At 41.7% G+C, this 21,359-nt stretch overlaps 1 protein-coding gene across 1 annotated transcript in view; it reads right to left on the bottom strand.

Annotated features, from left to right (window-relative positions):
- SLC5A11 (solute carrier family 5 member 11) overlaps positions 1-12,605 on the bottom strand; it is a 38,015-nt gene extending 25,410 nt beyond the window's left edge. The window contains exons 1-4 of the mRNA XM_037051059.1: positions 12,534-12,605; positions 8,641-8,745; positions 7,308-7,367; positions 958-1,062 (exon numbers count right to left, since the gene is read on the bottom strand). Of these exons, the coding sequence (XP_036906954.1) occupies positions 958-1,062; positions 7,308-7,367; positions 8,641-8,745; positions 12,534-12,548 (285 nt within the window). The 5' untranslated portion in view covers positions 12,549-12,605. The remainder of the gene's footprint in view (positions 1-957; positions 1,063-7,307; positions 7,368-8,640; positions 8,746-12,533) is intronic.
- Positions 12,606-21,359: the final 8,754 nt, after the last annotated feature.

Genomic DNA, 21,359 nt, shown 5'->3' with positions numbered 1-21,359 from the left:
CTCAAACTGGAGCCCTGTGGACAATTACACTTGAGACCTCTTCCCTGGGCTAATACAACAGCCTCCTCAGTGGTCTTCCCATTTCTAGTCTTGGTGTTCTTCCACCCCCTTCTCCACAGTGCACCTAATCAGATGGCCATCTCCTCCTTCTTCCCAGTTAAGCTCTTCAGTGACTCTCTAGCACCTCCATGGTGGTCTACATAAATCAATTAGGTAGCATCCCAAGCCTGGAATGATTTACATGCCACTTGCTCTCATTTCCTTTATTCACTTCCTATTACCAGTCCTCCAGGCACTCTAAAACAAGCCCTGTTTCCTTAACAAGTCATGTTCATCCATGTCTCCAAGCTTTTGCTGTTTCTAGCCCATCTTTTTGGAATGACAATTCCTTTCTCTAAATTATTCCAGTGATGTAACTGCCCTTGTGAAGGCTTCCCCAGGTGTAGAGCCAGTTCCTGTTTAGATCAAATGGTACTCCTTTGCCCCTCTCGCCCCCTCACACAGGACTAGCTCTCCCATCTTCAGCTGGATAAGAAGAGAGCACCCATGTGAGTTGGCCTGGCTGAGAAGCACATGCCTGGAGGCTGCAGTGCCTCTGCTCTTGGTCACTTTCCAGGACTTCTGCCCATCCAAAGGTCAGGATGGGGCATATTCATGGGCCATCAGCACATCTGATTAATACCTGGTCACTGCCTATCTCAGGAGGAAGATCAAAGTCTTATCCAAGGTTTCTTGGGAGTTCCAGTCAGTGACCTGCACCATCCTGAGGTGTTACCAAAGAAGCTTTGGCAAGGAGAGATGAGGAGTCCTTCTCTCTACCCTTTCTCCTGACTTCCTCTGCCCATGCTTACCTCACCCCTGCCCCTCCCATTTTCCTCTAACCTTCCTGAAGCCTGGAGAAAGTGCATGGAATGGAGACACCCCAGCAGGGGGCTGTCACCAACCTTCTCACCTTACCGAGATCTTGGTGAAGATGTAGATAAACAGGTAGAGCACAGCCAGGGTGATGGGGATCCTGTTGCCACCAAAACGTTTCCTGAGGTATTCTGGCATCGTGGTGACCTGGGGGCCAGAGCTGAGCTTTCACCACCCAGTAACTCTGGGCACATGGCCTCATGATACCAGCCCTCTCCCCACTTTCCCCAACTCAAAAGCATGTGCCCGGAGGGATTCTCAATGGAGGACTCAAAAAAGGCAGGAGAAAATGGGGGCAAAGAGGTGGGGTGTGGAGGAACTGGCATTCTGTGCAAGGGTATGTACCAACTATCTTACTTCCCAAATATGAGGCACTTGTGTACCCCATCCCAATTTCTGCCATCTCCACTATTATTGATTGATAATGTTTCTCTTTCAACCAACTCATGTTTTTATGTAAATAAATTTACCTAAAAAGGAAATTTCAAATCTGCACTGTAAGTGGAAAAGAGATTCTAAATTTATGAGAATCAGCAAAAATAGACACATGAATAATGAAATAATTCATTAATTTTCTATTTTTTCCTGGAAACATATTGTTGTGCAGCAAAGACTCTGGGCTCAGAGCCTAGTCATTCTTTCTTTGAAAAGAAAAAAGTGTTGGGAGAAGCATTGGTTAGAATTAAGGGCATACTCGCACCAACACGAGACTTTCCCCTGGAGTTCATCAAACAGCGGACAGACTACAGAACAGGAAATAACTTCACTATGTAATTCACTGTCATTGGCCACATGCTGAACACCTAAAATCAACTCAGTAATCTTCATTTGTTCATATTTTAAACTTTGGAGGAATTACTTTACTGTAAACCTTTAGCCAGATCACCATGAAATGGGGAACTCATAGAAAGCTATGCAGACTCCAGAGATAAGAGAAAGTTCAGAGAACTCCTTCACCAGGGAGGCACTGAATTAGGGATGCTCCCTCATACCCTAGGGTAGGTGGTTTGAAGCCAGGTGTTGTTACCATATGGGACACCCCAAGGTCTGAGCCATGTTGCTGAGAACCATTATGTGGGCAACACTTTTCTTGAGGTTTGGCATGCCCTTTCCCCATCTCCTCATTCCCGTTGTACTCTCAGACTGGGGGTTGAAAAATGTCATATCTAGCTTCTGGGACCCCAAGCCAACAACAGTTCTTTCACAAGCTGCTAGATCTTGGAAGGAAAAGGACAGAGTAATGACGGTATTTGTAGAAATGTTTGTAGCTTCTCCTGCAGGGTATTGCACTAATCTAACCCAGGAAGGAGACAAATGGGTGCCTGACCATGACAAACGGCAAACCCTCCATTTCAAGGTCAGACTGTGAAGGCAGAAGAAGATGGGGAGGGAGACTGGGAGACTAGCTGGGTAGGCTTGATACAAGAACAGCAAATCATAATGGTAGGATCTGGATGTTCAAGACTATAAGGGGTGATGTTCAGTGGAAATTTATTTCAATTTTTATGTGTGCTTGATATTTTCTTCATGATAAAATATTCGCAAAGATGAACTCCAGGAATTCACAGACATTTTAAAAGAAAAAGAAGAACAAAGCTCTTTTCTCTTCCTTTCCTCAAAAGGGCTGTTTGGGATTCTGACCTCCATAAATGTCTTGCCTTGAACCTCAGATCTGCTGCAAGGCCAACACAACTGGGATTTTTCAGAAAAACGTTATTCTGAACTCTGACACTCTATCAGGGAGTAACACACAGAAAGATTCGATCAAATCACGTAGAATGAACACACTCTTGGTGACATGTAGGAGAGCTAATTATAGAGAGAACTTGAGGGCTTCAGCCCTCTCAGGTAAGTGGGTTCACTCTCTCATCTGTGAAGGAAAAGAACCAGCTGGTCTTGTGTGGCTGGACTCCTTATCACCGGCCAATCACCTTTACTATCCATCGACCTTTGTTTCAACCTAGAGACAGCACCACAGCCTCTACACCCAGGAAGTTTCTAATCAGCTAAGAAAGGAAGGAGGGACGAAACTCTCAGAAGGTGAGCAACATTGGTATCTGGAAATCAAACTCTGGGGTGAAATGTGAAGCCCACTGGCAGATGGGAGGCAGAGCCTAGGCTGCTTATTGTAAAGTACCCAAGAAGGTAGTTTGCCAGTCAGTAAGGTTGTGAGAGACAAGACAGAAGCAGAGAGGAGGCTGTCCATACAGAGGGGAAACCACCCTCTAGTAGTTGTAGGGTGAATGATAACAGGAAACAGTAAGGTGACAGCTGTCCTGGGAGATGACCACCCTAGCTCCTTAGGACCTCCATGCTGGTAGCTCCTCCTTCCCTCACACCCTCCTTATCTCCTGGTAGAGGAGGGCAGCACGGGGACTGCAGCATCTGTGCATTTTCCCTACCACATTCAGATTGGACCTCCCATCCTCATACAGAGTCCCTCACTCTTCCTCAGAAAGCCACACCCCTACTCCCATCTGTCCCTGGAGCCCTGCCCAGCACTCAGTGGGGATCCCAGCCTCAACACTTGCTTCCTTTCTTCCCAGACGGTTCTCCAGTCTGGAAGCAACTTCAAAGACAGTGCAGAGAACCCCACATGCCATACCCCAAACAGTACCCTACTTTGCTCAGCCCCAACAACACTTGGTCGTTTCCCCTTGGCCACCTGTTTCTCTGACTGACCAACACCTGAATCTTGTCACTTCCAGGCCCCCATTCACCTCTGAAACCCCAAATTTTCATCAGCGCAGCTCTCTCGTTTGCTAACTTTGATGAGCCCTGCTTTGGGACTAGGCCAGGACTTCCAGTCCTTAACTGGTGCCTCTTCTTTTGGGCGTCAGCTCATTCCTCATTTCACTTCTTTCTGAGTTCATGTAACACCCTGCTATGGAGTCATTTCTACAGTTATTTATTGCACATCCACTATGGGCCAGACACTGGGAGAAAACGAAATGGTTCCTGCCTTCCTGGACTTTACAGTCCAGCGATTTTCAACTTTTTTCATCTCTTGGCACACAAACTAATTACTAAAATTTTGCAGCACACCAAAAATATTGTATATATACACACACACCTACACACATTTTGCCAATCTGACAAGAAAAATAGGTAGTTCACTCACACTGGATGGCTATTGTTGTATTGACTATTGTCATTTTTTTAATTTGACAGTCTGAGGGAAAAGAGGTCAGGTATTGCATGTTTTAAAAATTCATATGGCAGTCTGGTTGAAAATCACTGATACGATCCAATGCGAGAGACACACTGTCCAGTGAGGTGGTTCTCAGCCAAGGAAGATCTGTGCCTTCACAAGGAACATTCACAATGTCTGTATACAGCTCAGTGGCCACAGTCTGAGGGGTGCTACTGGCATCTAGTGGGCAGAGACCAGGGTGCACAGGACAGCCCCCTACACAAATACTATACACAGCGAAGATCTACCAGCCCAGCATGCCCCTGCTGCTGAGACTGAGAAATCCTGGTCTAGTGGGAGGTAATTTTTTTTATTTAATTTATTTATTTTTAGAGGGGAAGGGAAGGAGAGAGGGAGAGAAATATCAGTGTATGGTTGCCTCTGCCGGGGACACACAATGTATTGTGTGTCCCCTGCCAGGAACTGGCCTGCAACCCAGGCATGTGCCCTGACTGGGAATCGAACTGCGATCCTCTGGTTCGCAGGCCCATGCTCAATCCACTGAGATACACCAGCCAGGGCGGTAAATTTTCATTTATAATAACATAAGCAAATAAAAAATACCAACTATGGCAAATACAGTAGGAGAAGGGTCCTGAAGGGGCTTTCTGGAAGAACTGTGGTGTCGAGGATTTGGATGATGAATAGAAGTTAACTGTACTATGAAGGGAAGGAAATTTTCCCAGTAAGAAAGAAAAGATCATAAGGGTCTGGTGAGACAAAAGACTATCAGGAACTGACACACAGCTGGTGTTCAGCTCAATAACTGCTTCTTCAGCAAATGAGTAAAATGAATGTAATAATGGAAGATACTGTGGATGGAGAGTATAATTTATTTTTCATATTCATAAGTAAAATTGGTCTGTAATTTTCTTGATGGATTGTATTAGCATTATCCTATTCTCAAAAGATGACAGAAATCCATTCTAGGTGGATAATTGGCTTAAGTGTGAAAAGTTCTAGGAGATAATATAGACAAATTATTTTATGACCTGGAATAGGAAAAGGTTTTTTTGAGACAAACCAAATAAGGCAGAAAAATGGGGTAAATGTGACAAAATTGCAATTGGTATCTGTTTGTGAAAACACCATTAAGAAATAAAAAGGAAACCGAAAAGGAAGAAGAAGATATTTGCAATACATATAACCACCCTCAAGACTCGTTTCCAGAATATATGAAGAACTTCGACAAATCAGTAAGAATCTATATGGCCTAATAGAAAAGTTGGCAAAGCTCTTAGACAAGTTACTTCCCCCAAATGGAAATTCAAATGGCTAGAAAGTATATAAACCAAATTGGTGATTGAAAACAGAGTGAGACACTGCTACACACCCACCAGGTTAGCAACAAAATATCAAGTGATGGCAAGGATGTGGAACAAAGGAGCCGAGGAAATTTGCATACACTGCAAGCAGGAGGATCAGTTGATATAACTGCTCTGAGAGAAAGTTCAGCAGTATCTAGTCAAGTCAGATAAACATAGCCAATGACCAGGAGTTCCACAGGCAGATATCTCTCCACAAACACGTATTTGTGCCCATCAGGACACTTGTATACAAAGGTTCATTTCATAGCAGCATTTCCATCACAACCAAACATTAAAAATGGATGAATATATTGGGTGTCATTATCCTACGTAACACTCCATAGCAATGAAAATTAACACATTAGCTATGTGCAACGAAACAACATGTTCCCCTGATTCCATTTACATGTATAGGTTTAAAAAGTAAAATTAAGCCATGCTGTTTATTATGCATAATTAAAACTGTAACAAAAAGCAAGGATGTGAGTGTGATGAATGTCGAGGAGAGTGGAGGCATTGAGAGAGCTCCTGAAGGCACATGGGTGAGACTGAGATATCTTGTGTCTTGACATGGATGTTCATTTTACAATCGTTTGTGAAGCTGTTCACTTGGGTTTTACAACTCTTTTCTGTGTCCATTTTATTTTCCAATAAAAGTGAACTGGGTAGCTTTGTGTCTTTCTTGGTATGACATTTCTATGGATACCAGCCCCTGCTGATAGACACATGGTTGTTCCCTGTTTCTACCACAAACAGCTACAGCAGTCATCTCCAGCCTCTGTGCTTCTTCTCAACCAACCTTCAGCCACATGAGCTCCTTCCTCACTCTCAGCAGATGACACAACCTCTCACCTGCCATAGAAAGCGAAAACCATCACCTGAGAATGCCTGGTCGCCCTACCTGTGAACTAACCTGTACTTCCACCATCCTTGATGCCTTCCCATAGTAGGTGCTCAATAAATATGTACCAGTGCTTTGGCTCAGAGACCCTCCTGTTCTATCCAGTGCTGTAACACCCCAGACATTTTGTCTATGCAGGAGCTCATTGTAGGAGGAGTGGGCAGGCCTAGGCACCCCCTTACCAAAGGCCTCACCTATTTGGACTCAGTATTACCTCCAAGTGAGATTACTTATCTGCACATCATTACCTTTCACATGGAGTACACTGCTTCTGGCGCAAAGTGATTTTAAGTGATTTCTCTTATCATGAAGCAGTTCTTTCTACTTTGTGTATTTTTAAATTTTTATAATAGAAAGTGAAAAATCAGTTATTGCTTTATAACCAATACTATGATATTGCATGATTTTGCCAGGTGTGGTAGAACATCTAAAACAGAGCAAGTGACATGTAGACATTACAAGTGACAGGAAGTTGTCAATAAGATCAGGAATGACATTTAAAAGCACTCTTTCAAAAATTCTAAAGAAGATTCTATTGCCATTATTTGGTAATAAAAATTAAAATATTTCATAACAGCCAGAAATAACTCAATTGTTATAGCTTTGCATAGAAAGGAGGGAAAAACACTGAAATGGATTTTTTTTTTTTACTTAAAAGCAGTGATGTTATGGCTTAAACATTTAAGGGAGACTGCAAGTTTTATATTTGTGTTTTGGCTTTAAAAAATATTTCCAAGCCCACATTTCTTCCATTCTGTGAAAGCCCCATATGTACCTCTGACATCCATTCCTAGGTGGAGACTGCCAAGGACATTTCCTGATTTTTTCACCTGTGCATTGCCACTCTACAATAATAGGACCTCTTAGGTACTGTCCATTGCATGTCCACATTTGGAGGGGTGGATGCTGGAGGGAGGGAAGCAGGGAATGCAGGCTTGCCCTTTCCCAAAAGGCTCCTCATTCCAGTGCACCCAATGCCCCTCAGACTCACCTGACCAGCAATATAGATGGGGAGGAAGATCCAGGCCAATATCAGCACAGAAAATAAGCCCTGCAGAGAAAACAGAGTCAGAGCTCGGCTTCCACCCAGGACTAGGTGCCCACCTGGATTTCCTCTACACCACAAGGTAACGTGGTCAGCCTGCACCTCTGCATCAGTCTCCTACTTGCCGAGGAGCTCACCTTCCCCGGACCGTTGTATTTCCATGTTTAAATGGGAGAAGGGGGTGAAGTAGGGACAAGTGAAAATAGACACTTTTTTGTGAATCCTAGCACAGTGTCTCATAAACCTCACAGCATCCCCTTTTCTCCAAGTGTATTTCCTCCCCTCCTTTGTTAAAAGCAGGGCTGGGAGGCTCTGGGGGCAGCTCAGTTGGTTGGAGCATTGTCCTGACACACCAAGGTTGCAGGTTCGGTCACGAGTCAGGGCACGTACAAGAACTAACCAATGCATGAATAAATAAGTGGAACAACAAATCTGTCTCTCTCTTTCAAATCAATAAGTAAAAATATTTTTTAAAGAACACGGCTATGAGGTCAGGTAGGCTGGTGGTGCTAGAATTCATATAGGTCTCTGAGGCCCATTTTTTTCACCTGTGAAATGGGAGCAGCAGAGCCTCACTGGGTTGTTGCAAGGAAATCAGTGAGATGGTTTTTGGTAAGCACTTACTATGCACCAGGCACTCCTTTGCACCTTTCACAAGCATCTATTCACTTAATCTTCCATGTGTCAGGTACTATTATTATCATTCTTATTTTATACATAAGGCTCAGAGATGTTAAGTCACTTGTTCAAGATTACAAAACTTGTTAAGTGTTGCAGCCAGGATGTGAAACCAGGCAGTCTGGTTCTGGTCTGTAACTGAATCCTATAATATAATAAATGATGTACGTAAAGTACTTAAGTCAGTGGCACAGAGTAAGCACTAAAAAGTTACTTATTATAAGCATGAAGGTCATTTTAATAAGTACATCCTCTCCCCCTCTGAAAATCATATCGTGAATGAGACCTGCTACACAGAGAGTATGTCCTATCAGGTATCCGTGGAGTGGCAAAAAGGTCATGAGCCAATGAACCACATAATTTTTGTGATGGCCAGTTGGTATCTAATCCACAGAAACACCTTCCAGTCCTTACAGGCCCCCATCAAGCAGACTTGTAGATCAAACTGATTTTTGCTGACCAGGGTGCCTTTATGCTTCCTGATTATCTTTTCATAAACTACCACTCTGTTTTTGGAAGTGCAAGGCATTCACACAACTGCCCCCTGGGATCTCTCTCTTAAGTAGAGAGTGAGCTGTCCGCTCCATGGTACAATACTCACATTAAACTCATAAGCAGCTACAGAAACCCCCGCAGCAGCACCTGACCCTGCTAGGCCTATAAAATGTCCACTTCCTATGTTGCTGGCGAACAAGGATGCACCCACCTGTGGAGAGATAGACAGGTCATATATTGAAGCCAAGGTCTGGGATATCGTCTCTCCACCCCCAGTTCTTCCCATGCTCCAAAGGGATGGAGACAAAAGGAAATGTGGAGAAGACAGGGCTATTCCTAGCTTATCTGGAATTATTTTTTCAAGTTAGAAAAGACTCTCCTTTCCCAGGACTCTTTTACTTCCAGTTATCATAAATTAGCATAATAAATGTGCATATCTGTGTTGCCCAAAATGTGAATTGTGCTAGGGTTGTGCAGTGCACAACTTGAACAACTGTATGTGGCACCCCTGGAAGGGAGGATGATAGGTATTGTACAAAGTGCTTCATGGTGAGAATCAGGAGCCTTGTGTTATTCCCAGATTTGCTTCTATCTTAGCAAAGTAGAGAGCCCCCACTTCTGGTACTTGACCCCAATTCCTGTAAGACTGTACTTATAGAAATTGATCCCAGTCCCTGGTTTCAGTCGATTGGACAAGATAAATCTGGGTTCCTGGCCCAAGCTGGGCCAGTTGCATTTTCTCTCCTGGGAATTTGGACACCATCTCTGCTGGTCCCTTCGACTGAAGATATAAAACTCAGGGAGGTGTGTGTGTAGCAGGGGGATAGGCAGTGGGTGGTGGATGGCATATTCAGTAATGTACTCATCACTGCCATTTTGCTGAAAGAAGCATGTTGGAGAGATTCAGGGAGAAGCAGACCATGTGAGCAACAAGCAAAAGAGGGGTTGGAGATATAGAGTAGAAATAGAGAGGGGACAGGGGTAAGAGGGAGAAGGGGACAGAACTGTCTGAGAGGGCTCTTGTGACTCCTGTTGACTTTCTAGTCTCTGGCTTTCATCCCGTTCTATTCCATTTATCTATCCTTATGCCAGTAACACATTTTTTTAATGGTCACTTTGTAGTAAGTTTTGAAATCAGGAGAGGTGAATCCTCCAACTCTCTTTTTGTTCAAGATTGTTTTAACTATTCTGGGTCTTTGCATTTTCATATAAATTTTAGGACATGCTTGTCAATTTCTGCAAAAAAAAATAAGCAACTGGAATTTTGATAAGGACTGCGTTGAATCTGTTGATCACGTTGGGAAGTTTTACCATCCTAACAGTATTAAGTCTTCAGATCAATGAACACAGGTTTTGTTCCCAGTTTTTCAGTCCTTCTTTGAGTGTTTCCAATGTTTTCATTATATATGTTGCACTTCTTTTGTAAAATTTACTAAGAATTTTACTCTTCTGATATAACTGTAAATGAAATTTTCTTAATTTTATTTTTAAATTGTTTATTGCTAGTATTAAAAATGTTGACCTTTTATATTGATTTTTATATTGATCTTATATTCTACACTTACTGAACTAATTTATTAGTTATGGTAGTTTTTCTGGGTCAGTCAGGGTTTTCTATTTTCAAGATCATGTCATCAGCAAATAAAGATAGCTTTATTTGTTTCTCTTCAACTGTGATGGCTTTTACTTATTTTTCTTGTGAGTTCCCCTGGCTAGAGGTTTCAGTAAAATGTTGGTAAAATTGGCAAGAGGAGACACCATCATCTTGTTCTTTACCTTGGGGGAAAGGTTTTAGTCTTTTGTCATTAAGCATAATGTTAAATGTGAGGTTTTTTGTAAATGCCACTTGTCAGGTTAAAAGCTTTGTGTTTCTAGTTTGCTGAGTTTTTTTTTACTCATATAGGGGTGTTGGATTTTATCAAACATTCTTTCTGCACGCATTGAGATGATCATATAGTTTTGTCCTTTATTATTATGTAATATGGTGTATTGTGTTAATTGGCATTTTTGTATGTTAAACCAACCTTGCCTTCCTAGGATAACTCTCTCATGGTCATGGTGTATAATATTTTGTAAATAGTGCTAGGACTGGTTTGTGAGGACTTTTAAATCTATATTCATAAAAGATATTTTTCTGTGGTTTTCCCTTGCAGTATCTGTTTGATTTTGGCACCAGCATAACATGTAACTCACAGGATGAATTAGAGAGTGTTCACTTACATTCTTGAGAAGAGTTTGTGAAAGACTGTTGTCTTCATGCAGTAAATCCAACATTTTGGCTTCTTCAGGGACACTTTCTGTTGACTGCTCTTCTTCATGTATAGAGACCACTTTCTTATTTCTTTGCATGACTCATAATTTTTTGTTAAAGGTGGACATTTAAAATAATATCATGTGGCATCTGTAGAAATTTGATTATTCCACACTCACCAGGGTTGATTGCTTTTGCAATTTGTTGTTGTTGCTTCTGCTCCTACCGTTTATTTGCTTAGAGACTTTCTTGAATGAATTCTACAAAGTCTGTATTTTTTGTCATGTGTGATCACTAAAGTATCTTTCCACTTAGTTTAGTGGCCAGTTAATAACTAGACAGAAATGTTCTTTAATAACCGAAAGCAAGAAGTCTACCAGTTTTTGCCAAAGAGCTTTGTGTGCATGTCAGGGTATGCTTTCAACACTAAGCTTGGGTATTTACCATTCTGTCCTAGCCTTTACTTCCTGTTTATGAAGAGCATCAAGGTCAGCTGGAGGTGAGAGCTTAGGGCCTTTTCTAAACATGTGCACAGCCCTTCATATGCATATGACCTTCTATATTCCCAGGAATATGTCAGAGCTTTTCAAAATACTGTATGAATACCTCTTTATCCAGCTTTCCTTTTAAGTGTCCTGGTAAACCCCATTGTATGCCCCAAATGTTATTATTGCCTCAGGCAGCAGCAATGGTAACCAACTGCCACTGATTGTTTTTCACAAATATCTGTGGGGGGGTCACTGCTTCAGGGCAAATAAGGACAAATCTTGCAAGTGGGGTTTCTCAGGAAACTTCAGGCAGGGGAAAATAGTGATAATTCTATGAGAAATGGAGCTGAAAGGAGCTTCAATCCTGTTCCAACTGAAGGCTCAGATATCTGTTATCTCTTTGCATTTTAAAGTATGCATCTTTTAGACTCCCTGCAAATGGGGGAGGCCCTCCCTCTTCTTACTTCAAAAATTTAACTCTATTTTAGGATATCATAAGTAAAAGCATTATCCCTTACCACCTTCCCAAGGTCCACTAAGTACAGGCCTGTGAGCATGTATGATATGTGTGTGTGTTTGGAAATGCATTTAGATCTATTTGAAAACAAAATACACTAGCACATATGGCTTAAGGCTTTAGTCCTGCTCATTTCTGATCATATATGCCACAGAGGAGATTAAACTTCACCCAGCTCTGAGTGTATGACCCAGGCTTGACCCTGTCAGCACAGCAAACTACCTTGGCCACAGTTATTGGCAGAGGGATAGGCATGGAACATAATCAGAAATTAGATGTTTTCCAGGATACATCCATGGAAGCAGATGTTCTTCCCATGCAGGGCTGGAACTTGAGGATGAAAGGTTTAGAGTACTGTCTGTCATCTTGTTGACATGAAGTTGAGTCTGTTTAGGAATGGCTCCCATCCAGAGGAAGAGATAATAGATAGATAGATAGATAGATAGATAGATAGATAGATAGATATAAATATAAAGAATAAATAGAAGGGGAAGCCAGATCCTAATAATATCACATGGACCCCTCTACTCAGCCATAACTAAAACTTTAATTTTTTTTCCTTAGGTGAGCTGATTAATTTTTTTAATTAAACAAATTTTAGTTGGAGCTAAGCCTTCTCTAATATAGACTGTGACTTTCAAATAGTGAGCAACTAAAGTGTCCTGAGAAGCAAAGGCTAGACAGAACATTAGCCCTTGAAAATTCTTTGAGAAGTGACTTTAATTGAACCAAAGAACACTTACTGGCCACCACGTCATGTCCCCTCCAGCCAGGAAGTAGCCTTTCACTGTGTCTCTTTTGGTCTTCACTGTGGACTAAAACAAAGAAGAAAAGTGAATGAGGGAAAATATTAACAAACAGAGGCCTTCCCAAAGTGGCCTAAGCCACAGATTGTAAACTGAGAGTTCAGTGTGCCAGATTTAGCTATCAAATACATTTTGTCAGACCCCTGGTTATAAAGAAGATTTTAATTTGAGTGCTTTTAGAGGAGACATAAACTGATCCGGTCAATACAGCCCCTACTCATCCCTGTTTCACACATTTGTGACAACCAACTTAGTCCCTAGGCATTGGAGGTTTAAACCCATGGCTTATCTATAACAGCCCATAATCTGTATCATTTGTTCAGTGTTAGCATTTGTGTAGTGTCATACAAGCATAGTGTCAGTCATTGTGCTAAGTATTTTAAAGCATTGTCTCATTTTAATTATTACCAGTTCCCATGAGGTTGATGTCATCAGGCCAGTCTAACAGATGAAAATGATAATGCCACATTTCTAGATAGCATAAGGGACAGGATTTCAAGCCTCATTCAGCCTGATTTTGGAGCCCATGTTTTTAGCTGGTCTACAAAGCCATTCTTAAAAGAAGTAAGCTTCCTGGCCTTGAAGGTGTTTTGATATTTTGGCCACTAAATAGTTTGAGTGATATTGAATAAGTTGTTTAACTTCTCTAAGCCTCTGGGTGTGAATGTTGGTGAGGAGATGGGACATAGCATGATTTTGTATTTTTTCATCCCTACAAATAATCTTCCTATAGAAAATAGACACTACAGAGTGATGTCAGCATCATGGTGAAGTGAGAAGACCCATTTGTATATCCCCTTAAATCAATAACTAGTTGGACATCTATAATTTAACAAAGGTTCCTCTGCTTGACACACTAGCATGCCTAAGAGAGCCACACATCAGCACATCTGAAGGTGGGTGAATTAGATGCATAGGGAGGCAGGATGAGAGGAAGGACAGGGATGGTGCCTGAAGATGCAATTCCCCTGGCTGTTGCAGCTGAGCCCATGGCCCCAACTAATGTGGAAACAGTGGAAAAGTCAGAGTACATCCTCCACACTACAACCAGAGGGAGGGTGAAGGGGGAAGAAGCAGTGTCAGGGCCTGAAAACCTGGCTCCCTTCCATGATTGTGATGAAGCTTAGTAACAGCAGTGGGGACACATCTATAACCTCTCAGTACAGCCTGGTGGTATCAGCAGTCATACAGAACCTGGTAACAGCACAGTGGGCTCAGGAACCTGGCTCCCTCCAACCAGACACATCCCCCAGCATGGTGGTGGTGCCCTGAGACCAAGGTGACACAGACACAATAGGGGCACCCAAGCAGTGGTTCCCACAACAACAGTGGCACTCTGCCACCATGACCCCCGAAGGCACAAGTAACACAGGTAAGAGAAAACAAAAACTCGTGCTATAAAGTTTGTCTGCTGAAAAATAAAAGAAAGACCTCTAATTATCAACCCTCTAAATTGTTAAAATCAAAATGGTGTCTAAATAAGTGTTTGTGTATAAAGAAATAACATTAATTTGAGAAATTAGTAAAACATGTAATTTTTTGATAAACAAGAAAACAGTCGACTAGAATCCCTGGAAAACCCAAAACAATCAAATAAAATCTCACTTCAAATATGAAAAAAAGTGTTTACTGCATCAAATGTGCCAGTAGAGGAACAACCCATAAACAACCGTGAACAACCAAGGTAACATAATAACACAGGAATAAAAGGAAACTGTCCAGAAACCAAACTGATGTCATAGAAAATTGAAATCTAAATGACAGAGAATTCAAAATAGAAGTCCTGAAAAAATGCAACAAGATCCAAAGAACTTAGAAAGGCAGCTCAATAGCTCAGGGATGGAATTAACAAATAGAAGAGCGTTTTACTGGAGAGATTGAATGTATAAAAAAGGAACCAAACAGAGAATCCAAGATGGCAGTGGAGTAGGTGAAAGCTACAGTCACCTCCTCCCAGGACCAACCAAATTTAGAACAATCATCCTGAATAACTAACTGAAGACTAACTGAAGAAAAATCTTATAACCAAGGATTTACAGAAGAAGTTACACTGAGAATGGTAGAAAGGGCAGTGAGTGTGTAGGGCTGACCCCACTCCCTTGACCAATGGCTAAGGGATATCTCATCTGCTGAGGGCAGGATTCTTCCCAAGAAGCATGGGGTCTCAACCCCAATCTGGGATTCCCAGGTCAGAGTACCAGAGCCTGGAAGAGGTGCACAAAACATCTGACTATGAAAAGCAGCAGGGTTTCTGCCCATCAGGGAGAGATGGTAATCAGCTGGAGGTACAGGTGCCCTCTTACAGGACCAACACACAAAACTATTTGCAGCCACTCATTCTGGGCTCTGGCAGAGGGAAGGTAGAGTAGACTATAGTCATACAAGGAGAACCTAGGGTTTGTGGCTCTGGGGAGACAGCTGAAGAGAAACCCCAAGGATCTCTACACTGCATCATTCTCCCATACTGCAGTAGTCATCTTTCCTGTGTGGAGCATCAACCTAGAGGAGAACAATAGCTCCACACTCTGTACTCCCTCTCTCACAACACCATGTGGAGCTTCTGCCCTGCTGAGAAGGACAGCTGTCTGGGCTAGAGTGAAGAGGTTTGGGCAGACTCAGAGTTGTCGGTGACTGAGTTGTGTGGCGTTGGGATGGGAGCTACATACCCCACCTTACTCTAAGCCTGACTGGCACCTCCCCCTCATGGGAGACCATTTAGCCTCATCCTCCCAACACTCGCTGGCTCCACCCTGCTGAGCTCTATGTCCCCCGGGGAAGAACCTGGAACACACTGTGTAGTGTGGCCCTGCAACAGGAGCCATTTTTCCCTTACATGCCTGGCTGGAGCAAAGCCCTCCCTCACACAGCATAATCTTGATCTCTTTTGGCTTGATAAACTCTGCTAGCCTCACCCTGATGACTCCTTGAGACCCTTCCCCAACACAAAATGTACAAACTCCCAACAGGTGGCAGCTAGACTTGGTACACTCAGGGACATTTGCCGAGTAGTCTCAGACTCAGCACTGGCACTGAGTTTGAACCTGTATCAGTCTGGTAAACACCACTCACCCTTACTTGGTTACTCACTAAGAACCTAACTCATGTAACTTGAGGACCACCAAAGGTTCTTTCAATGATTGAGCCTAACAGGCAACCAGGAGTTAGAGGCAGATCTCAGGGTGCCTTGGGATTTTTCTGATCTGCCCTGAGGCCCAGTGCTGGTAAAAGCCAGCATTGGTGCACAGCTTGGTCCTCCCTGTACATACTCAGGCCCAGCAAAAGCAGCCACACACGTGCACTGCTGATAGCTTCAAACAGGTTTCCCAGAGCCTGTCACAGGCAGCATCTGACATTGGTCTGCCCTAGCATCCCTTTCAAGAGACCCAGAGCCAACCTACCCGGTCATCAGCTTCAGACAACATCAAAGCAGGACCAAGTTTCACAAGTGGCATATCCAAAGGGAGATCTTGGCAAGCATTAAACCCTGCTAAGGCAAATTCCACTTACTGTGACCAGCACCTGCACAGCAACTTGTATACAGTGGTCAGGGTTGATCCTCACAATCAGCCAGCCAGAAGGTCATTCCCATGTGAAAAGAGACCAATTACAATAGGAGGGCAGACATAACCCACACAAGGGACATTCCTGAAATACACAGCTCAGTATGGTAGGTGTCCTGTGGGGTCGTGATCAAGGAGACTGAACCACTGGATCCCACAGGACACCTACTATATAAGGCCATTCTACCAAGACTGGGAGTCATTGTAGATCTATCTAACACACAGAAACAAACACAAAGAAGCAACCAAAATGAAGGGACAGACATAGGCCCCAAATGAAAGAAAAATATAATTCACCAGAAGAAGAACTAGATGAAATGGAGACAAGCAATTTATCAGATATAGAAGTCAGATGATTTTAAAAATTCTCAATAGCATGAAAAAAGACACAGAAACCACACACACACACAAAACAACCAGTCAGAAATGAAGACTACAACATCTGAAATGAAGAATGCACTAAAAAGATGAACAGTAGGCTGGATGAAGCACAGGGTTGAATCAGCAATTTGGAGGAAAAGGTAGAAAAAAACCCACCCAACCAGAGCAGCAGAAAGAAAAAAAAATTAAATGAGGATAGTTTAAGGGAGTTTTGGGACAACGTAAAGCATAATAACATAAGAGTACCAGAAGAAAAGGGAAACTGAGAGAGTGAAAAGCTATTTGAAGAAATAATGACCAAAAACTTCCCTAAATGGTGAAGAAAAAAGACACTTAAGTCCAAGAAGCATGGAGAGTTCCAAAAAGGTGGACCCAAAGAGGCCCACACCAATACATATTATAATTAAAGTGCCAAAGTTTAAAGACAAAAAGAGAATCTAAAAAGCAGAGAGAGAAAAGTAATTAGTTACCCACAAGGAAGCTCCTAAAAGACTGTCAGTTCATATCTCACCAAAAAACATTTCAGGCCAGAAATATTCAAAGTGCTATAAAGCAAAGATCTACAACCAAAACTTCGTTACCCAGCAAGGTTATCATTTTAAATTGCAGTAGAAATAAAGAGCTTCCTAGACCTCACCTCCAATAAAAAAAAAGAAATTCTGAAGAACTCTATAAATGAGATGAAGAATGCATTAGAACACCTTGGAAACAAAGTAGACCATATGGAAGAGAGAATTAGTCAGCTTGAAAACAGAAATCTAGAAATGATTCAGGTGGAAGAAGAGAGATAGCCAAGCTTTTTTTTTAAAAAAAAGAACCCTATGAGAACTATCTGATTTCATTAGAAATGGCAACATTAGACAATGGGTATCCCAAAAGGAGAAAAGAGGAAGAAGGGAACAGATTATTTTTAAGTTAAAGAACTCTACAGGAACTATGTGACTCCACTAGGAAGGTCAACATAAGGATGATGGACATCCCAGAATAAGAGAAGGATAAGGTAGCAGGGAGCCTATTCAAAGAAATAATTGGTGAGAACTTCCCAAACCTCGAGAAGGAACTGCACGTTAAAGTACAAGAAGCCAACAGAACACCTAATTATCTCAGCTCAAAAACCTCTCCAAAACACACTATATTAAAACTATCAAAAGTTAATGATAAAGTAAGAATTCTCAAAGCATCCAGGGAAAGACAAATAGCAACCTACAAAGGAATCCCCATCAGATTCCTCAGAAGAAACCCTACAGTCCAGGGGAGAGTGAAGTGATAAATGTAAAATATGGAAAGATGGAGACTACCAGCCAAGAATAATACAGAGGTATATCTTTGTAAAGCAAAGTTATCCTTTAGATAAGAAAAAGAAATGAAGACTTCTCAGGCAAACAAAAGCTGAGGGATTTATCAGAAGATCTGCATTACAAGGAATGCTAAAAGCAGCTCTTTTACTTGGAAAAATGACAAAAATACACAAAACTTTAAGTTGATAGTTGATAGTTGCAAGAAGCAGAAACTTGCAACTCTATTTCAGAACAAAGTGTTAAACAATTATAACATAAATGTTAAAGGCGAAAACTCAGACCTGGCTGGTGTGGCTCAGTGGATTGAGTGTCAGCCTGTGAACCAAAAGGTCCCTGGTTCAATTCCCAGTCAGGGCACATGCCTGGGTAGCAGGCAAGGGCCCCAGAAGGGGGCACGTGAGAAGGAACCAAACATCGATGTTTCTCTCCTCTTTCTCCCTCCTTTCCCCCCCTCTCTAAAAATAAATAAATAAAATCTTAAAAAAGAAGAAGAAGAAAACACAGCAGGAAACAGTTTTAATAAAATACAGCATAATCATCTAATGGAATACTGTGCAACTTTTGAGAAGATGGGAAAGCTTCTATGTACTAATATAAAAAGGTCTCCAAGAGACACAAAGTGAAAAATAGCAATAAAAAACAATATGTATAATAAATAAGCTACCTTCTATTTTAAAAAGAGGTAATGTGCACAATAACATTAGTTTGAATTTTCATAAAGAAACGATAAAAGAATATGCTTATTTACTAAAAAATTAATAACAGTGGTTACCTGTAGAGGAAAGGGGAGCTATGAGACTTTGCATCTCATTTTATGTTGTTTTTTATTTTTGAACCATGTGACTTTTTAAAAAACTCCCTTTAAAAAAGAGCATAGGCTTCAAAGTGAAAAAGTTTTGAGTTCTGACCCCAGCTCTTCCAACTTGCTAACAAAATAAGAAATGGAAATTCTTTGAGCAGCAGCTTTTATATCTATAAAATGGGCATAGTAATAGTACCTTCTTCATAACGGCTATGCGTGTTGTGTGAAGTAATGTAAGTAAAAGTGCCTAATCCAATACCTGACAGAATCAAACTTTGATGCATTAAAAAAATTAAAGTTCTGATTATTGTAAAAAAAAAAAAAAAGAACAGCCATCAAAGTATTAGGTGTGAATGTATTAACAGTGAATTCAATTAGGGCTCTTTTAGAACTCACCCAGCATGGAGACCTGTAGGATCTGCCAATAAGATCCACAAATTGTAATTTAAAAAACAAATAAAATTTTTGGAAAAAGTAAAGAAACTTTACTGTGGTGACTTTACTTACAAATTCAGTAAGCCTTTATTCTTGAGAAGCAATATCCTAACAGGGATGAGAAGCCCAGGTGTGGAGTCAGAGGTGAGATTAAGTTCTGCATCTGCCTTTTTCTACTGTGTGACCTTGACAAAATCACTACACCTCTCTGTTCTGCAGTCTGCTCTTCTGGAAAGGAGTGGGGGTAAAGAGTAACAACTGTTTACATATTGCTTACTGTGTGTCACAGGCTAGTCTATGCCTTCGTTTAATCCTTCCAGGACCCTATGAGCATAAGGTAGCATTACACGTGTTTAGCAAGTGAGGCACAGAGAAGTAATAATTTACTCCAAATCCGTCTGCTAGTAAGTGTTAACAGTTTGACTTTGAACCAGTCTATATGCCTAATAAAGCTGCTATGAGGATGAAATAAGACTATGCATGTAAATGGCCAATGTGTGTGTGCAAGGGGGTGGGTGAGGTACCTGTGTATGTTAGTGTGAGCATGTGTGTGTGTTTATAGCTTTCTGTTTGATTCTCACATAATGTTCTGTTCATACCACTGCCTCTAGTATGCTCTGGGGGAATATTTTATTTTTCATGTATCTGTCTTTTCTTTTAGATCTAAAGTCGGCAACTGTTTTCCTTAAAGGGCCAGACAGTCATATTTTAGGCTTTGCTGGCCATACAGTCTTTATTGCATCCACTCAACTCTGCTACTGTAGCACAAAAGCAGCCATAGACCCTGAACGTTGTTTAGTAAAACGGAGGTGAGCCAGACTTGGCCCAGGGGCCACCTTGTCAACCCTTGCTTACGATGTTGAGCACTTTGAGAGTATGGACATGGAAAGGGCTGCCCTTGACTTAACCTGGTCCCTGGACAGCCTGTCTGAGCACTCGGGGGAGACTCACACAGGCATTTCATCTTCCTTGGTTTCTCCCAGCTCTAAGATGGATCTACTTGATGTCCATCCGAAAGATGCCAAAGCAGATGCCTTATTTTTCAACAAGGATGAGGGCAGAATTGACCTATCTAAAAAAATTAATAAATTTTCCTATCATCTAAAGTGTGAAGGCACTGAGGTTTTAGGCTGCTCATAATTAACTGCCATGGCTTCATGGCCGCTGCCAGAGACATGAGATTCCTGGGTCAGAGGCAAAGGACTTTGTCAGGGCACAGCAAGTAGCATGTGGCCACTTGTCGTGTCAGTTCTCCTGGCCCCCAAATCCCATGGGGCAACGTGGACAAGCCCAGATAGATGCCTACAAGTGCAGTGGGTTGTGATAGAGAAGAGGCACCCCGACTTTGGAAAACCACATCTTTTATGATAGAGGGTAAGCATGCCTGCCCTTTTCACCAGAGGGGATACATTACATCCTCTGAGGCTGTTTGCTAACAAACTTGAAGACAGTCGAGGACAAGGAGCCATTAGGAATCCTGTGTTTGTAAGACATGCAGAAACAAGTAGACACGTGGAGAATTCTCTCCCAATACCTCCATCAATTCTTACAGTATGCAAGGCTTTATGAAGTTTCTCATCTGTAATGGAGATCATTAACACATGGTTATGTGAACTTGCCTTAACCAGTACTCCTATAAATGTACATACATATATATTCTTTAAGATATATATATTTATAGAAATTTTAATAAAATTGTATATACAAGTATATAAGATAGGTCACAGCGAATCAGCTTAATGACTCATGAGGCCAGTTGTCTTTCTCTGATAGCACCGCGGCAGTGTTTGTGAGACGGTATGGCTGTTATCCTCAATATCATCCTACTAGTCTTTTGTCTACAAGTTCAAATCTGAATTAATCAAGCCTCATCTCTCTAAGCTTCTCCAGGTGCCTTTTGCTCTTTGTTGACCTTCTGTAACAGTATTTTGTCACTCATTTTGGCATTTTCCCATGAGCTTACTGTCTGGCATTGCCATGTTCCTAGTGCACACACAGGGCATAACATGTAGTGGTTAAGAGCATGTGTGGTCTTTGGAGTCAGATACACTTGGGTTTCAGTTCTGCTTCTGTTGTTCTCAACTGTGGGAAGTCAAAAATATCTTGGTTTCCTTGTCCCTAAAACGGGGTGATAGTAATAGTAGCCACCTCATAAGGTTGCTCTGAAGAATAAAAAAGATCGTGCATATAACCTGCTCAGTACAGTGCAAAACACAGAAGTAGTTGACAATCGTTAGCTTTTCTGTCTTGATCTCCTCCAATGAGACAGAAGGCTATTTCAGGTCTG

The sequence above is a fragment of the Sturnira hondurensis genome, unplaced genomic scaffold (assembly GCF_014824575.4).
Source record: "Sturnira hondurensis isolate 20B ecotype Veracruz unplaced genomic scaffold, ASM1482457v3 Scaffold0007036, whole genome shotgun sequence".
Taxonomy (NCBI): Eukaryota; Metazoa; Chordata; class Mammalia; order Chiroptera; family Phyllostomidae; genus Sturnira; species Sturnira hondurensis.
Note: the sequence above shows the minus strand (reverse complement) of the source record. Positions and strands in the feature narration are given on the sequence as shown.